Here is an 18,245-nt window from a genome sequence, read left to right on the forward strand (position 1 = left end):
GGCCTACATCAACCCAAGTGAACTATATACTTAAAACCATGCTGAGAGTCAACATTCCTTTTTTGTGGAGTGGGTGACAAAGTAGTAGAAGAAATGTTTATACAAGTTCTGACATCCTAGCCTCTGGATGCAATCCGATGCTTTTATATTGCATCATCACTAAATTGTTAAAAATTCTGGTTGAAAAAGTGAGGTCTGTGTAGCACAGGACATTATTTTTTTTAGCAGTGAAAGAGAGAACAACCAATTCCTCCTCCAACACAGAAATTATCTACATGCCAGTTTATTTCCATATAAATTTATTGTTACATATGCTAATAACAAACAGGGGAAAACAAACAAAAGAGAAATGCATTGTTAAACATACAGAAACGAGCAGATTGTCCGATCCTTGCTAAAATCCATCAGAAGGATGAAAGCACCATTTCACATCCAGTCTGGAAATGCACTTATTTATGAGAAACATTTTATTATTATTATTCTTTTGGCAGACAGAAGGAAGTACCCCTCCTAGGAAGTGCATTCTTTTCTAAACAACTCGTTAGTATTATTTTGCTAGCCAGTAAATGTCAAACAATCTTAACAAATGCTTTTTGGCACATTAAGGTTTTCATTAAACAAGGAAGGTATCTTACACGGTAGATTTATACCATCCAGCTCTGTCCCAGCCTTCAATAAATTATAACAAGGTACCTAAAGCCAGACTTTGTGGCACTTAATATAGGGATTTAGGGGGAAATAACCTTTAAAAGGGAAAGCACAGGATGAACATTAGGGACATTTAATTTGCATAGCAATGATCCTAACAAGTCTCCCTTATTATGTATTTATGTCTAATTTATCATTTTCACTAAGTTTCTTTTTAAATACTTTATTGACATTCTCTCTGTGTGTGCGCGCACACACGTACAAGAGTTCATAAAAACAGAGGTTGTAGCAGTGCAGGTTTGTACAGTCTGTCTGGCTTAATTTGCAGGACTGTTCAGAGAATTTATGGGATCCTGGGCAATAATGAATGAGGTCCCCATTAATATATGTCAGTGTGTTGTTTTCTCCCAGAGCTGATGAACTTGTGGGGCACCCAGCTTGTTTTTGTCACATTTTAAGAGGTTTTGGGACTCAGGGCATCACCAGGTCCTTATTTTGGCACATCCAAATGCACAAGGTGTTCCCAATAATCCCAGTCTATTGACACAGAAGCCTGGAGAGCCAGATCTATCCTTAGGAAGCTGATTTGGGATGCCATGAAAGGTTGATGTTGATCATACTGATCTAGGAGGGATCAAATGGTCTGACTCTGAGTAAGGCAACTCCTTATGTTCCTATGCCAAAAATAACTTTGCTGGCCTTGAGTACTCTAGGGTGTATCTCATGCTAGTCCTACTCAGAGGACACCTGTTGAAATGAATGAACATGACCAATATAGGTCCATTCATTCCAGTAGGTCTGCCCTAAGTTAAGCTTAGCGGGATACAACCACCTTGGGTGTTATGCAGAGCCAGCCACAAAAAGCTTGGCCTGACTCTGCACACAGGTATCTTTTTTAAGGTGCCAAAAACCTCCAAAATCCTGAGCTATTACTTTACTGAGTTCACCAACTTTTGGCACACTGTGCTTAAAAGAAAAAGGGGGGACTCTCTAGAAAATTCTGCTTAAGGTAAAGAGAATCAATGCCAGCTGCATTGTTCTTATGGCTTCAAAGGTGCATTGAAACAAGGATTACCAACCTTTTTTGGACCAGTGGACACATTTTGAATTTTGAGTGTATCCTGGGAGTGCCAGCCACAAAATGACTGCTATAGAGCAGCATGGCATAACACAAAATCAGACAAGACAGCCACCCCTGACAACTGTCATGGGAATTCAGCTATGTCCTACTAGTCCCAACTATGGAGCTAATTCAATATTGATTTTACACACACACTGATGCTGTCTAATAGCAACAGGGAGCATTCCTCACGACACTCACTTTCATTTCACAGAAGTCACTTAGAAGTTACCTGCACATTTTGTCTTATAACTTTCTTTCTATATGGACTAGGGACTGACTTTTTTTAAAAGGCACCAGGGTGTCCTTTTGGGTGTCCTTTTTGGGTTGGCAACCTCTGTGTTAAAAAAAACCGTTTTTGGCCAAGTGGATTCTTGCAAGTTTTGTGTGTGTGTGTGTGTGTGTCAAATTTTTTAATGAAACATTTATCACATATTAATTTGCTCCAGAACAGCTGACTTTTTTCTCCCAAACCCTGATGGCATACAATGAAGATATTCTGCACACCCAATTTTTAGCACACTCAAACATGGGTGCGCACACCCATCTCTTAAAGTCAGATTTTTTAGGACTGCTGCTAGATTGCCTCAGAGAAGATAGCTTGATTCTCGCCTTAGTCCTGGAGTGGCTACCTTTGTCCACTCACGCCCACCCCCACATCCCTTGCAGCAGAGCCAGTTGCAAGGGATAGTGGGAGTTGTAATTCAGATACATCTGCACAGCCACAAGTTAGTCACCCTTGCTGCCTTGCTCCCCTTTGCAAGTTATCCTAGCCACACTTTTATTCCAGTTAAAACCCTCTTCCCCACAGTCAACGAAAGCTTGTAGCAGATTGAGACCCAACGGTTTTCCTCCATATTTCTTTTTTAAATGCACAAATGTATAATTTAAATGACCCCTTCAAACTTATTGCTTCAAAGATCTGCCAATTTGGAAAGTGAACCCAATGTTCTGCACACATCATCATAAACAACCAGCATAATCCAACATAACATGAGGCAATTATTTAAGTGTGATTGCTTGGAGCTCTTGGGTCGCAGCGCGGATCTCCTGCATTCTTTGCAAATAAGCAAATCATAACCACAATAAGTGCTAGCAGCAGAAAATGGTAACACTGCACATTGCAAAATTATCAACCTAACATGTCCTCCTATTCTACAAAAGTTTGTGAACCGTGTGATTTTAATAAAGGATTGCCAGCCATTCATAATTGTTATGGATTGCTTCTATTTATTTTTTTTAGAGCCAAGTCCATAATGTGTAGAAAGCTTGCTCATTTCTTTTGGGGAGGTGGGGGGGTGGGGAGAGAGAATAACAATAAATTTTGCATGAATGATGAATTCACCACTTTGATAGAGATGCCATGAATATCAACCCCTGAAGCAAAAATTGTGTACTCGCTGTTTCAGACAAGTGTCCATTGCACATCTGTTTTATGAAAAGCCAATTGTGCATGCAATGTGTAATAACGGTTCAGATCTGCCTTAATTTATATGGCTTTTGAATGCAGATGATGCACAATTAAGGAAATTATGAAATGTGACATGCAAGAATTATTCCAATCTGCACTACTTAGAGAACACAGTTGTACAACTACATATAATGAGAGGCATGCAACACAATGCAATGATTTAAACCAGCTTTGCAAACACTGCGCACCCACTTTTGTGGATTAGGATCCCAGACTCGCAATGCCAACATGTTGAAAGTCTGCAATATTCACCAAGAGAAAAGTGTCAGATTTTGCACACCCTGCACTTTCAATGTGTCTCCTATCTATACAACGTAATTTGTATCTCCATTGTCCTCCTATCACTAGAATCCAATGTGTCAGATGGAGAAATTTATCTCCTTATTTATTAACTGAAGCAATTAAAACTGTATGATTAGATATTTATAATATTATTTGGGGGGAGGGGGGGGAAACAATTCTTAATGTCCTCCAGTTTTTGCCCAAACTTGGTTGTGGCTTGAATTATCTGTAGTTAGCAAGCAAAAAAGATTGCAATCCCACTTAAATATCTATGACATTTGTCTGACTTTTGTGCATTGGGTTAGAAACACTTTCAATAAACTGTTCTGCTAGTCAAGAACTATTTGAAACAATGGCACTTTTGTTTTCCACTTATCTATGCAGAATCTCCCGATCATTGTTTAGATGTAATATGAAAACATAATTTAGCATCCTATGCACGAACCTGCATCCTTCTCTTTCTTCAGTATGGCCATGAGGAGGAGACAGGCTGTTTAAAGCTAACAAGAGTTTGTTGCTTTGTCTAAACTCAGAACTGTTTTATCCAAACAAGCCAGGATGGAAAACCACTTGTCCCAAAGTGACAAACTGCTGTTAACTTAAAATACACATGGATACTATAGCTACATTGAAGGAGAATGTGCAGAAGGGAGAGGATGAGCCTCAGGCCATGCATGTAGCACTACACTATGGTTTAGTGTTATATCCTAACACCACCACCCCATCTTTGTGATTGCAGAATCTGTCTGAGCACTTAGATCTAGAGCCGCAAACTGGCCCTCTCTGTATGCAGATACAGATCTATGTGAGCACATGTCATTCCCTGTAAAATGTGACACAGAATAAGCCTCTGTTACAAGACCACCCCCCTGACCACTGTAAATTAGCACCATTCTACTTAATTCAATGGAGCTGTCAGCATCGGTCAAACCTGAGAATTTTACAACAAATGCTAAACCTTTTCACAACGGAAGGCAAAGCAGGGGATATGTTCATAACTGGAAATATGTTTTTAAAGTTCATGAGAAGATACATATGGCAGTGTAGAACATAAGTAACACTCAAAATAGCCAGTGACCTTGGTGGTTTTGATAGACTATGAAAGGGGCATGGTGGGATTGCTCTAATGGGTGCCCTGCGTATTTAAGAAGAAATAATCTGGACATCACAGTTTGTGTTTCCATGTAACAAGCTGTAGATCCTTGGGATTAGATACCAGCGACTGCAGTACAAAATTCAGTAAGGTTGTATTCTCTTGTGCACAAAATGATACAACTAAGTTACAATAGGATAGAGTTAAAAACAATATACACTACTGAAATGTCCTAAATTGCTTTCTAATTATTATTATTTATCTAAATGCATACAAAAATATGTAGCAATCAAATAACAATTTTATTTTTTATTTTCTTAAAAAACTGTCATTGCTGGTAACTCAAAGAGATACCTCCAGGAACGTTTTGACAGTAAACACTGTTGATGTTGGATTTGTTAAATAGACTTGGCATACAATTATCACCATCAAAATCCCATGTTTGAAGATCTGACGAAACACCGGCAAAGTTCTTTCTGTAGGTAAGTGGTTCAATATATCTATATCAGGTCAGCTTCAGACCTCAGTGTGTTCATTAAGCTTGCAGAAATTCTAAAATTGAAAGAAGAAGGAGATTTCACCCTACAGCTAGAGTTTTCTAGAAAGCATTAGCATGTAAGTCATTAACAATCCAGGCATTTAACAATGAAAATAGACCCAGGGCGAGAGACCTAGACTGTGAGTAACTGTATTGTATCAACATTTCCAGAAGCGAGTCTACCACATTTGCAAAGATACCATGATGTGGTCCATATACAAAATGTCATTAGTATGATATATAATGTAAAAGAGAAGATCTGGACAGAACTGGAATTTGAGAAACCTGTGCAATACAGAATACCAGGCATCCCATTCTTGATTCATAACCAAACTATCTTAGATATGATAACAAACCCATTTGCAAAAGCGGAATTAAAGATCTGGAAATCCTAGATGTAGAAATTAACACCCCCTTATCACTATCGATTCCCTTCACATTGCATCACGTTTCCCATCCTTTTACAAACCTGATAGAAAACTGATTGGTATGAAAGGATCTCACAGCAGGGCAGATCATGGAAAGAATGGAGGGATGCTGGGTGAATTGGCTATCAGGTGATGCACTGTGTCTCAAATTCAACAGTTAAATCTCAAGCGAATTAGAATAATGACACCATTTGAACGAATGATTCTGAACATCCAAAAAAAATGCTATCAATTTTATATAAAATACTCACTGATCTAGCCATTGAACTATTAACTTGGTTATCAAACAAAATTGGGAAATGGACCTAGCCATAGCAATTGAAGCAGCATATTGGAACAATCTGTGGACAATTAACCCTCTAAAATCAACATCAACCCACATCAGAGAAAATTATTTTAAGTTAATACATATGTGGCATTTAACACATGTAAGAGTCAGCTATATAGATAAAACATCCACTTTGGCACATGTGAGAAGCACATATCCTGCTGTTCTAAGAAGGTTATCATAGTATAACACAGGCACCAAAATTCACAAGACCACCACTGCTAGTAATGCAAACCTGGCGTTTCATGGGAGTGGTATGTTGAGAGGTAATAACTTCTTAGCTTTGTGGAGGACTCATTTGTCTCACGGAATCCACGTTAAACACACTAGCACATATTAAACGTAGGCTGGCACAGTCCAGATGGTGTCGGACTTGCACCTCCCACCAGCCCCCTGCCAGCACAGCCAGTTGTGAGGAATTATGGGAATTGTAGTCCAACAACTTCTGGTGGGGACTATGCTGGCCACCCGAGCATCAACGCTGTCATTTGCCAGAGTTTATATTTGCCCAAGGATTCTGTGTACTGGCACTGTGTCTGCTCACTAGGCTAGGTCTCAAACCTTAGCTTGAGATCTGGAATCCCTGACAATAATGCAGCAGTTTGGATTGCAGGGGCTAATCTGGCTGGAGTGCTGAACCCAAGGACTTGAGGGCGTGTTGGCTAGTTCCAGCACTAGGATAGAAAGAACCTGCTGAACCACTGTTTGATTTTTCCTTTGATACTAAGGGAAGCTTCAGAAAATTCATTTTTCACCCAATGAGTCATGATCTCTAGGGCCACCAAGTGAGAGGAAGCCACTGCAAACAGGTGGTCTGAAACCAAGCCCAGTGTCAGCACTTGCATGGAGGAGCCAATGGGCTTGAAGAGTCCACCACTGCTGACATTGGCTTCCTTATACTTAATTTGTTTTTGTTTAAAATGCTTTTTTTTTTTTACAGCACTCTGAAAAAAAGTCCAAAGGCCATCTAGAGATATTAAGATAGTGGTGATAGCTACAACCATTTCCCCCAGCATTTGTTCTCAGCCCAGGGCTGTGTGATACAATCCAATATTTCCTGCTCTTTGGTGCAACCTGGCAAGTTTGTGAATGGGGGGAGCCCATCAGGGTGGTACTGAGGAGAGCATCTTGCCTGAGGCACCTTCAAACCTGGCCACCACACTTTGGGCAAAGCTGCGAGTTGTTTGTTTACTGAAGCCAAGGTGAAGGAAGAACTCTGTGTGTGTGGAACCTACTTGCACACTTTAACTACAACAGCTGTGAGGGAAAAATTCCCCCCAACACATCTTGCTTGTCCCATAAATATGTAAAAACTAAATCAAAGAAGAAGAAGAAGAGTTTGGATTTGATATCCCACCTTTCACTCCCTTGAAGGAGTCTCAAAGCGGCTAACATTCTCCTTTCCCTTCCTCCCCCACAACAAACACTCTGTGAGGTGAGTGGGGGTGAGAGACTTCAAAGAAGTGTGACTGGCCCAAGGTCACCCAGCAGCTGCATGTGGAGGAGCGGGGAAGCGAACCCAGTTCCCCAGATTACAAGACTACCGCTCTTAACCACCACACCACACTGGCTCTCAAAGAGAGCGTAAGTTTCAAATAGCTAAAATACTGCATTTCCCCTGTTCGGCATTTTGCTCGACAAACACCGCCAGTTTTCCTTAGTTTTTAGTCAATCAGCCTAAAGCGATGTTGGAAGAAAATGAGGAAGAAGACTTTTCTAATTGAATTAGCAGAATGTGCCTATTCACAGTAATAGGGGAGGGGAGGGCAAAGAAACAGAAAACAACAGCTTATTGACTAGTTTTAACTTTGATCTGTCTTGGAGGGGACTCTGTCTTGGACCCCGGCCAATGCTGTAGTCATGCATAAAACAATGGAAAGCCAAAACTCCATGCGCTGCCTGAACATGGTTTAATAACAGTTACAGTGGAGAATCTTGCATGAGTTTACGCTATAAGCAAGTCTGTGCCCTTTGAAACCACAAATGTGGAAACAGAGTTTATATAATAACGTTGGTTCCAATCCAAATACCCCTGAGCTGTGTCGTATAATATCGCCTCAACAGAGGCTGCAAGGGTGAGGCTGGACTTAGGCAGGTGTAGGCAGCCATGAATGAATGCAAGCAGGAATGGACAATCACACCACAGTTGATGACCCTCACTGCCGCTGTATATTGTTGCTTCCAACTACCTGCTGTTCATGTTGTTGCACACACACATGTGCATGCACTGATTTTTAAAATGAAATGGCTACTATAGGTTAAACAGGGAGGTCAAGGGGCTGTTTAGCTTAGAAAAGAAGAAAGGAACACAGGAAGCTGCCTTATACTAAATCAAACCACTGGCCCATGTAGCTCAGTATTGTCCACCCTGAGTGACAGCAGCTTTTCAGGATTTCGGGCAGGGGACATTTCAAGTCCCATCTGGAATTGAAAGTGGGACTTTCTGCATTCAAAGCAGATGCACTACCACTAAGCTAAGTTGCTTCTCATATGTCTTTAGGGCTGAGGGGGCATGCTATAGGGTAGGAGTAGTCAACGTGGCACCCTCCAGGTGCTTGTGAACTATATCTCCCATCAGCCACAATCAGTATTGTCAGAGATCATGGGAATTGTAGTCCAGAACCATATAGAGGGCACCACTTTATAACCCTATATCAGACTAAGAGTGCCATGGACAGAGTAAATAGGAAAAGCATGACTCACCTCTTTCAAGGCATAAGATCTCAGGTCAGCCAGTGAAATTAGCAGGTAAAAAAAACAAAAGGAAATACTTTATGACATAGCCCATAATTCACCTATGAACGTCATTGCTGCTGGTTACTGTGACTGGCTTTTTTAAAAAAAAAAAGATGCATAGAGGAATATTTTCCACTGGGGTAGTGAACAGCAAATGCCAGAAATGCAGAAAAAAGTACCCCTCCTGACTGCTGGGTGCTGAAGATGAAGAACAAGGTACAGAGATAACCATCTCACCCTGTTTGTGAATTTCCCACAGACATTTGATTGGCCACTTTGCAGAGGGAACTTGAGTGAGGTAGAAAATCATGATAGCTCTCTTATCGTCTTCTGTTCTCGTGCAGTGAGACTCACCTTGTTCAACTGAATGGCACCAACAGCTGATGACACCGATTCAAAGAAGACGGCATTCTCGGATTCCAGCTTTCCGCTGAGCTTCAATGCCTTTATCAAGGAAGCTGTAGCAAGACAGGAATGTGCGCACTTTAAAAGAGAGGAACGACACCTGGGAAAGTTAATTTTTAAAATTTATGCTCACCAAAAACTGATACTTGCCTTTGCAATTTGCCAGTAAAACATCGATGTTTCTTTTTTTAGATTCCGTGTAGATCTAAAAGAATCCAAATATTTAAACCACCTTACTAAAGATGCTGAAATATCACATTCAGATGAAACGATGCTCCCCCTCCTTCTTCTCTGTTTTAGATTTTGACACCTGGTTGTTGTTGCTTTCATCATTTCATATAAATGAATTTAACACAAATTAGCAAGGCCCACTTTCGGCTCAGGAAAGATGTCATTCAGTAAGAAACAGGTAGGGTGCATACCTCCCATATTTTTAAAACATGTTTAAAGCACATTCCCCTCCAAATAAGTTAGGAATTGTGTTTTATCCCTCACAGAGCTATGGTTCTCAGTACCCATAACAAGCTGCAGTTCCCAGGATTCTTGGGGGGTGGGGGTTGCTTTAAATGAATTACGTGTGCCCAGCCTAAGTAATATTTAGCAAAAAAATATACATGCTGAATTGCAAGTGTCCAGCAGAGGGAACTGTTCCATAATATAAACATCCCCCTAAAAGCTAAAATCCATTAAGGTTTTGTGGTATGGAATGGTAAGCCTCAATGCCACATTGTAAGGACAAACACTGCTGTGATCCAGGAGGATTCTGCATAAGTTCCATCTAGTCCAGTATTATGCTCCCCTCAAAGACTGGCCAGTTGCCTCCAGGAAGGCCGCAAGAAGGCAACAGCCCATCCCTGCTGCTGTCCCTGCAACTGGTCTGAGCTTACTTTGACCAATGACGCAAATGCAAAGAAAGCACAGACCAGAGCGTATATTTGGTGCATCTCCTGCCCTCTTCCCTTAGTCCACGACACATGCAGCACATGGCAAGCTCGCATGCACTTTGCTATGTCACGTGGATAAAGGGTCCTGACAGTAACACTGCAGCTTCATCGTTTCTTTCCTTAAAACGTAATGCAAATATTAAACCTATGTCGGTCACAACATCAGTACGGTTTTTAAGCGTTGAATGTACAGTGGCCCAAGTTTGCATTCATTCCTAAAGCAAAAGCCTGTTTTCCAACTGGCGTGTAGCAGCTAGAGATGAAGGTTTCTAAAACCCTTTAGTGCCACTGGATCTCAGGGAAGCAGCTTTTGGTCTTTGCCCCTCCGTGAAGCCCTCCCACATCTAATACAAAAGAAGCATATGGCATCTGCTTTCTTCTAACTAATCTCAAAAAGCAATGTGAAATGATCTATTTGATCTAGGACTAAAGGCATGTGATGTTATTCATGTGGTTTGAGTGCAATATTTTTCTTTCACAAATAGCCAACACACACACAAAAAACCTAAGCAGGACTGGGGGTGTCAGGGGATGCTTAAATCTTTTGCCCCGGTTGATAGATCTGGATCTAATCTGGATAGATCTAACCCTATGTCTATTTGCACAGGGAGCTTTTTTCCATGCACATAGCAGGCACAGGGGGATATTTGGATTGGGAACACAGGAGCAAACGTCTAAAGTCCCTTTCCCCTCCCAATCCAGCTCGCCTCCACCCACTCACTGGCTGTTGTGAAAGAAAAATGGAATAGTTCCAGTAGGATAATACTTCAAAGGAGATTGGCAAGTGGGTGATGCCACCTATTTGTCCAAGTTGGCCCGCTGGGGTAGGGAGAGATAAAGATCTGTCCCAATGGGCCAAAAAGGTTCCCCACCCTGGCTTAAGGGCAAATCCTGCCAGTCCTACCTGGCCAATGATTTCTATTAAGTTTGATGAGTGCAATGTCCACAAAAGCAATGTCCAGTCACATATGCTGTGACTGCTCTGGTTCTCTGACCCTTTTCTCTCTTGTGATAATACTTGCATGTTTGACTCATGACTTCTGAACACTTGTTTTGCCACTCCGTAAAGTATCTGATTGTTAACAGAGAAGGACAGCCAAAGGCTTTGGATAAGACGGTCATCTCTATGGGGAAGGAGGGTCAGTTTCCGGGAAAAGGTGAAAAAAAAAAGCAATCTGCATTTGGTCAAAAGGGGGGGGGACTTGTCTGAGAGGAAACTTCCTAGAAAAAAAGGGAGAACTAGAAAGTGAACATAGGACCCTATAGGAAAAGATACGGGAGGCAAATAGTTTCCAAGCTGGGATCTGATTCCCATGTATGTGTAGGTCAGTTAATTTCACAAGATGACTTACAGTTTGGAGATTACTCCATTGGGAAGTATTGTGTTTGAAGCAACAAAGGAGTGGAATTAGATGGTGATTGACCTCTGAGGGCTTATAACCCACATGCAAGTCATCACTTGATACTGCAGCCATCAAGCGACAAGTGTGGATGTATGAATTTGGCCTAAAAAAAGTTTTTTTAAAAAAGGAATAGCACAAAGATTCGTGCCCATTCTGCAACCATCAATGCATTCTGCATTGGACAGTTGTGATGTTCTTGAAAGAGGAATAAATGTTTAGGAGGCCTTCTGCTATCCTAGATTATGCCAGCGGTATACTTGTTGGAAAGCATAACTGGGAGTAGAATGAGTGGGAGATTCACCCACAGAGCACACACACGTAAGTAGGTGTATAGAATCATATAACTGTATAGTTGGAGGGATTCCAAAGGATCATCCAGTCCAACCTCCTAGAATGCAGAATCACAGCTAAAGACCCCTGACAGATGGCCATCCAATCTCCGTTCAAAAAATTCTGATGGAGAGTTCACCACCTTCCAAGGTAGTCTGTTCCTGAGTCACACAGCTCTTTCCTAATGTTTTGTCAGAATCCCTTTCTTATAATTTGAATTCATTGGTTTGGGTCCTACCCTCTGGAGCAGCAGAAAACGTCCTTGCTCCATCTTCCATGTGACAGCCCTTTAAGATGGCTATCATATCACCTTTTGTCTTATCCTCTCCAGGCTAAACACACCCAACTTCCTCAATCCTTCCTCATAAAGCTTCTTGGTCTCCCTCCTCTGCACACAGCCCAGCTTCTCAACATCCTTATTAATAGTTCTACCTAGAATTGGGCACAGTACTCTAGGTGGGGGTCTGACCAAGGCAGAATACAGTGACACTACAGAATAGTGTGGATACAATAAAATGAACGTGGTGAATCATAAATACCTGAGTAAGCACAGAGATGCCAGTGTAGTCAAAGAAAGTCAGGCCACTGCAGTCAAGGATTAGGGAATGCCTTTCGCTGGGCCATTGCTGTAACGATGATTCACCTATATGGTTAGTTAAAAAGGTCTGTTATTCATTTATTTTATTTGTGGGCTACAGACAGATGCGGTATCAATCTGAAATAAGTGGGGGTTTCTATGTGGAATTGTAGAATTGTAGAGCTGGGAAGCCCAGAGGTCATCTCGTCCAACCTCTTTGCAATGCAGGAATCACAACTAAAGAATCCCTGGCAGATTGCTATCCAAGCTCTGCTTAAAAATCTCCACCAACTTCCAAGATAGTCTATTCCACTGTTGAAGAGCTCTTACTATTAGAAAGTTCTTCCTAATGTTAGTCAGAATCTCCTTGTCATTGGAACCCAATGGTTCGGGTCTTACCAGAAAGCAAGCTTGCTCCATCTTCCACATAACAACCCTTTAGACAGTTGAAGATGGTTAACATACCACTTTTCAGTCTTCTCTTCTCCAGGCTAACCAGACCCAACTCCCTCACATTCTCTGTGTGCTGAAGGCCCCAGATTCAATCCCTAGCATCTCCAGGTAAGACGAAGAGGCTCCTGCCTGAAGTTCTGGAGAACTACTGCCAGTCCATGTTGACATGAATGAGCTAGATGCACTATTGGTCTGATGTGGGATGAGACAGCTTCCTGTGTTCCTAGACATAGAATCATAGAGTTGGAAGAGACCACAAGGGCCATCGAGTCCAACCCCCTGCCAAGCAGGAAACACCATCAGAGCACTCCTGACATATGGTTGTCAAGCCTCTGCTTAAAGACCTCCAAAGAAGGAGACTCCACCACACTCCTTGGCAGAAAATTCCACTGTCGAACGGCTCTTACTGTCAGGAAGTTCTTCCTAATGTTTAGGTGGAATCTTGAGAGCCATTGTGGTGTAGTGGTTGAGAGCGGTAGTCTTGTAATCTGGGGAACCGGGTTCGCGTCTCCGCTCCTCCACATGCAGCTGCTGGGTGACCTTGGGCCAGTCACACTTCCTTGAAGTCTCTCAGCCCCACTCACCTCACAGAGTGTTTGTTGTGGGGGAGGAAGGGAAAGGAGAATGTTAGCCGCTTTGAGACTCCTTAAAGGGAGTGAAAGGCGGGATATCAAATCCAAACTCTTCTTCTTCTTCTTCTTCTTCTTCTTCTTCTTCTTCTTCTTTCTTGTAGTTTGGATCCATTGCTCCGTGTCCGCTTCTCTGGAGCAGCAGAAAACAACCTTTCTCCCTCCTCTATGTGACATCCTTTTATATATTTGAACATGGCTATCATATCACCCCTTAACCTCCTCTTCTCCAGGCTAAACATGCCCAGCTCCCTTAGCCGTTCCTCATAAGGCATCGTTTACAGGCCTTTGAAGCTGAGAATGACTGGAGAGAAGCTGAGAAGACCAGAAATGAAGCCCCGTGCCCTCCCTATGGTGGTTTAACAGTATATTTTATGGTTTCCGTTCTTTATCAGATTCCCAGAGAGCTTTACGGAAAAGCCTTGCTAGTTCCTTAAAATAAATAATAATTCCACTTTTAGTGAAGTTCTTTAGTAAAGGTAATGGGGTCCCTGACCATTAGGTCCAATCATGATCGACTCTGGGGTTGCGGTGCTCATCTGACTTTATTGGCCAAGGGAGCTGGCATACATGTGGCCAGCATGACTAAGCTGCTTCTGGCGAACCAGAGCAGTGCATGGAAATGCCGTTTACCTTCCTGCCGGAGCGGTACCTATTTATCTACTTGCACTTTGACGTGCTTTCGAACTGCTAGGTTGGCAGGAGCAGGGACCGAACAATGGGAGCTCACCCTGTTGCGGGGATTCGAACCACCAACTTTCTGATCGGCAAGTCCAAGGCTCTGTGGTTTAACCCACAGCGCCACCCGCGTCCGTAGAAGTTCTTTAGCTTCCTTCAAAATTTCTCACATGTTTTGTGAAGACCTCCTGGATTTTGATTCAATTTCTGTCAACACTTACCACCCAAATTTTCTATTAGGGGAACTGATGGCAAGTTTGAGCGCAGCTGTCTCTTCATGGAATGTAAAGGAAACAGCTTCATAGATGCTTTCCAATAGGCAAACTTAGAGTCTTAGAGCTGGAAGGGATCCAAGGGTCATCTAGTCCAACCCCCGTAAATGCAGGAATCTCGGCTAAAGCATCCATAGAGCATCCACTTCACTAGGTAGTTGCTCAATTCAGTTAGCAGGTGGTTAACCACTAAGTATCCTTAAACACTTGATGCTTCTCATAATAATGCGAGTTTTCTAAAAACATACGCTGAAGTCACCACTTCTAAAAATGTTCCATAGCAACCCCAAAGAAGCAGATTCACAGGCAGCGCTAAATAACCATCCCATGAACACAAGGGTTTCCACTTGCAAGGTAGAACTTCTCCCCTCTTCCTTCCTGCAGCACAAAGTCTGCCCCCTCCTCAAATCTGCTCCAGATGGTTGGGAGAAACCCCAGAAAAGATTTAGGGGGTGTATGGTGGGGGTCCTGCTGCAGAAGTCGAAATCCTTACACTGATAGGATAGTTACTTTGCACTGCCCGAGCTACAAACCACAGAATTTGCTTTCCACCCCATTACGGGGATCTGGCCTACGGGATACAAGTATCGTTTGCTTTCTTCTGTTAAATATTGGAAGAGAACTAACCTTCTAAGTTATAAACTACAAAGCACTAAACAAAAGGATGGAGATACAAAATGAAACGGTTTAAACTAAATAGTTTTGACAAAGAATATAAAGGGCTCAGAAATTCTTCAAGGGACTTAGGTGCTAACAATGTATGGATTTACATTGGCACTAAATCCTCTCGATGAGTAGCCAAAGATTTGGCGCTTTTTTTTTCGTTTGCAGTTCTTGAGGTTTATTGGATTATTTAATTGTATATGCATAATGTTTTCCAAATAGAGCAAAAGGGAAATTAATATCAAAGAAAGTAAACTCCAGCCAGACAGTAACTAAAAATAGACTCAAGAGAGCTGCTAGGCCTTTAATGAAATCCTCTCCACAGCCCATTCAAAAATGTCAAAGAGTAAAAGAAAATCTTTGCCCCAGAGAGATAATGAAAGATCAGGAATTATGGGAGAATACATCAAAAGCTTGGAAAATTCTCCAGTATTTGTTTTACCTTGTAGTTACTGATTTACCTGAATAGAAAAAAAAACATTGCTGGCATTTCAAAGCCTCCAGGTGGTCACATTGCCCCATAATATGGTACTTTCCCATGTATAAGACTGTGTTTTTTTACTCTAAAATAATGTTCAAAATCTGGGCTGGTCTTATACATGGATAGTATCTCCCTTCATTTTCTTAAATTGGGGTCCCCCAAAATAGGGGGTGTCTTATACATGGGGGCGTCTTATAGGTTTATTAATAGGTTTTTTTATCACATAAAGTTCACAATGTTTGTATCTTACTTTGTCGTGAAACACAATCTTTGGACATGGAATTCAATGGGGAGTGGGTTAAATAATAATAATAATAATAATAATAATAATAATAATAATAATAAATTTTATTTATATCCCGCCCTCCCCAGCCGAAGCCGGGCTCAGGGCGGCTAACAACAATAAAACAGTACAAAAGTACAGCACAAACAACACTCTAAAATCATTCATAAAGGATTATTTTGTATTTAAAAAGCCTCCTGGGCCCCACCTTAGCATCCCAATTAAATGAAAAAGTCAATACATGGAACAAGAGATGGGGAAGAATTTGCTGAGTTTGCATTTTAGTGAAAACTACTTAATTTCCACTTTCCCCAAATAATATGCAAGCTCAAATGCAGCTACTTCTTCAACTTTAAAAATTCAGTTCTCCAACCAAATAATGTGTGCAGAAATGTGTATATAACATGCATATATGAGAGAAGATAACATTCAAAATGCAGTATTGTAGGAGAAAGTGGTTGAAAAAATGTGTTTATCGAGTAAAAATGCATATAAAATGTAGATTGGGAGGAATGAGCACTAAAATGGGAGTTTTTTCTGTAAACAGCTTTAGGTTTTACTTTGTTTTTACAATCAAGTGGAATACACATTTTATAAAATAAACAAAATACTGATTAATTTAAGTGAAGCTTTTTCTAAAAAAAAGAAACAGAAAACTGATGAAGAATAGTTGAGATGAGAACATAAGACTATAAAAATGAGAAACTGACAGATTCTTCTAGGCCCAGTAAGAGACAGCCTGCTCTGCCAAGCTAAGCTTCCGTTTTCACTATACATTTAAAGCAGTAAACCAATTTAAACAGTCCTGGCTTCTCCCAAAGAATCCTGGGAATTATAGTTTGCTAAGGGTCCTGAGGGTTGTTAGAAGACCTCCCCCTGGGGGGGGGGTGCAACATGGCATGCTGTTCTGAGTCTCTTGTCTAGAGGTGAAAGGGGGTGGCAGTTGGAAGACTCTGATTACTGCATTGCAGAGGGTTGGACTAGATTACCCTTGGGTCCCTTCCAACTCTACAGTTCTGTGATTCCCCTCACAGAGCTTCCAGAGTGGTTTAACAATCAGTCCCTCCTCCCAAGGAACTTTGGGAACTGGAGCTCTGTAAGAAGAAAAGGGGGGTCTCCTAAGAACTTTCAGTACAGTGGTACCTCAGTTTAAGAACTTAATTCGTTCTGGAGGTCCGTTCTTAACCTGAAACTGTTCTTAATCTGAAGCACCACTTTAGGTAATGGGGCCTCCCGCTGCCGCCATGCCGCCGCTACACAATTTCTGTTCTTCTCCTGAAGCAAAGTTCTTAACCTGAGGTACTATTTCTGGGTTAGCAGAGTCTGTAACTCGAAGCGTATGTAACCTGAAGCGTTTGTAACCCGAGGTACCACTGTACCTTTAACAAACTTTGCTTCCCGGGATTCTTGGGGGGGGGGGGGATGACCATGATTGTTAAAAGTAGCTAGATACTTTGAATGTATGGCATAGATGGGAGATAATGAGCTGATTCAAGAAGAAGAAGAAGAAGAAGAAGAAGAAGAAGAAGAAGAAGAAGAGGAGGAGTTTGGATTTGATATCCCGCCTTTCACTCCCTTTAAGGAGTCTCAAAGCGGCTAACAATCTCCTTTCCCTTCCTCCCCCACAACAAACACTCTGTGAGGGGAGTGGGGCTGAGAGACTTCAAAGAAGTGTGACTGGCCCAAGGTCACCCAGCAGCTGCATGTGGAGGAGCGGAGACGCGAACCCGGTTCACCAGATTACGAGACTACCGCTCTTAACCACTACACCATACTGGCTCTCACCATACTTGAGCTTCAGGAAAGTCATCTTCGACCCTGTTAACCACCCTTTGGCCAGTCAGGCATCAGGAAAGGTCTTCCCTTTCACCTCCTAGCTGGCAGCCATTTGTGTACATCCTACAGAACTCATGCCTGCCTGCCTCTAGCCTTCTGGGTGATTCTAAGTGACATCACATCATGCTCCTTGCCTGGACGTGTAAGCATCAGGCACATTCATGCTACCTTCTCCATTGCCATCTCTTAGGTCCTGCACTCAAGAGAAGCCCTGTATGTAATGGGAAGCTCTTGCTTTGGTTTTGGGTCCTGGGTCTTGCAGTCACAGCACACACAAACAGCTCTCTGCGACTGGCGTGCGGAAAATTGAGAACAAAGCTCTCAACGAAGGCACAACACCACAATTTGGAGCTTTTGTAGTGCAAAGGTGCAATGCCGACAGGCAAGTGTATTCATTTGAACTTTAGATTCTAAAGCAATAAAGAACCAGGGGGGAGAAATATGACCCAATCATATAATTTTATGGTATTCCACTGATCTCCAAAGTGGTCTAACCTGGAAATCTACATCACCTACGTTTGGTAACTGCCCCACATGTTTATTTTACAACACATTTCGAACACCTAGTTAAATCAACACACTCATTCCAACACATTCACAATCTTCAGACCCTTCACCTCCTGCCATGTCAAAGGGAAGGTATGTAG

General features: G+C 41.9%; 1 protein-coding gene across 4 annotated transcripts in view; it reads right to left on the reverse strand.

The window, feature by feature from the left end:
• Positions 1-282: 282 nt before the first annotated feature.
• The window catches only part of SLC26A7 (solute carrier family 26 member 7), an 80,320-nt gene continuing 62,357 nt past the window's right edge, over positions 283-18,245 (reverse strand). For all 4 annotated transcript variants that reach the window (XM_083451096.1, XM_083451094.1, XM_083451095.1 and 1 more), the window contains 4 exons: positions 12,266-12,369; positions 9,200-9,254; positions 8,999-9,102; positions 283-5,166 (listed from right to left, as the gene is read on the reverse strand). In XM_083451096.1, the coding sequence (XP_083307222.1) occupies positions 5,131-5,166; positions 8,999-9,102; positions 9,200-9,254; positions 12,266-12,369 (299 nt within the window). In that variant the 3' untranslated portion in view covers positions 283-5,130. The remainder of the gene's footprint in view (positions 5,167-8,998; positions 9,103-9,199; positions 9,255-12,265; positions 12,370-18,245) is intronic.

Source organism: Podarcis tiliguerta (assembly GCF_965153285.1).
Source record: "Podarcis tiliguerta genome assembly, chromosome: 7".
Classification (NCBI taxonomy): domain Eukaryota; kingdom Metazoa; phylum Chordata; class Lepidosauria; order Squamata; family Lacertidae; genus Podarcis; species Podarcis tiliguerta.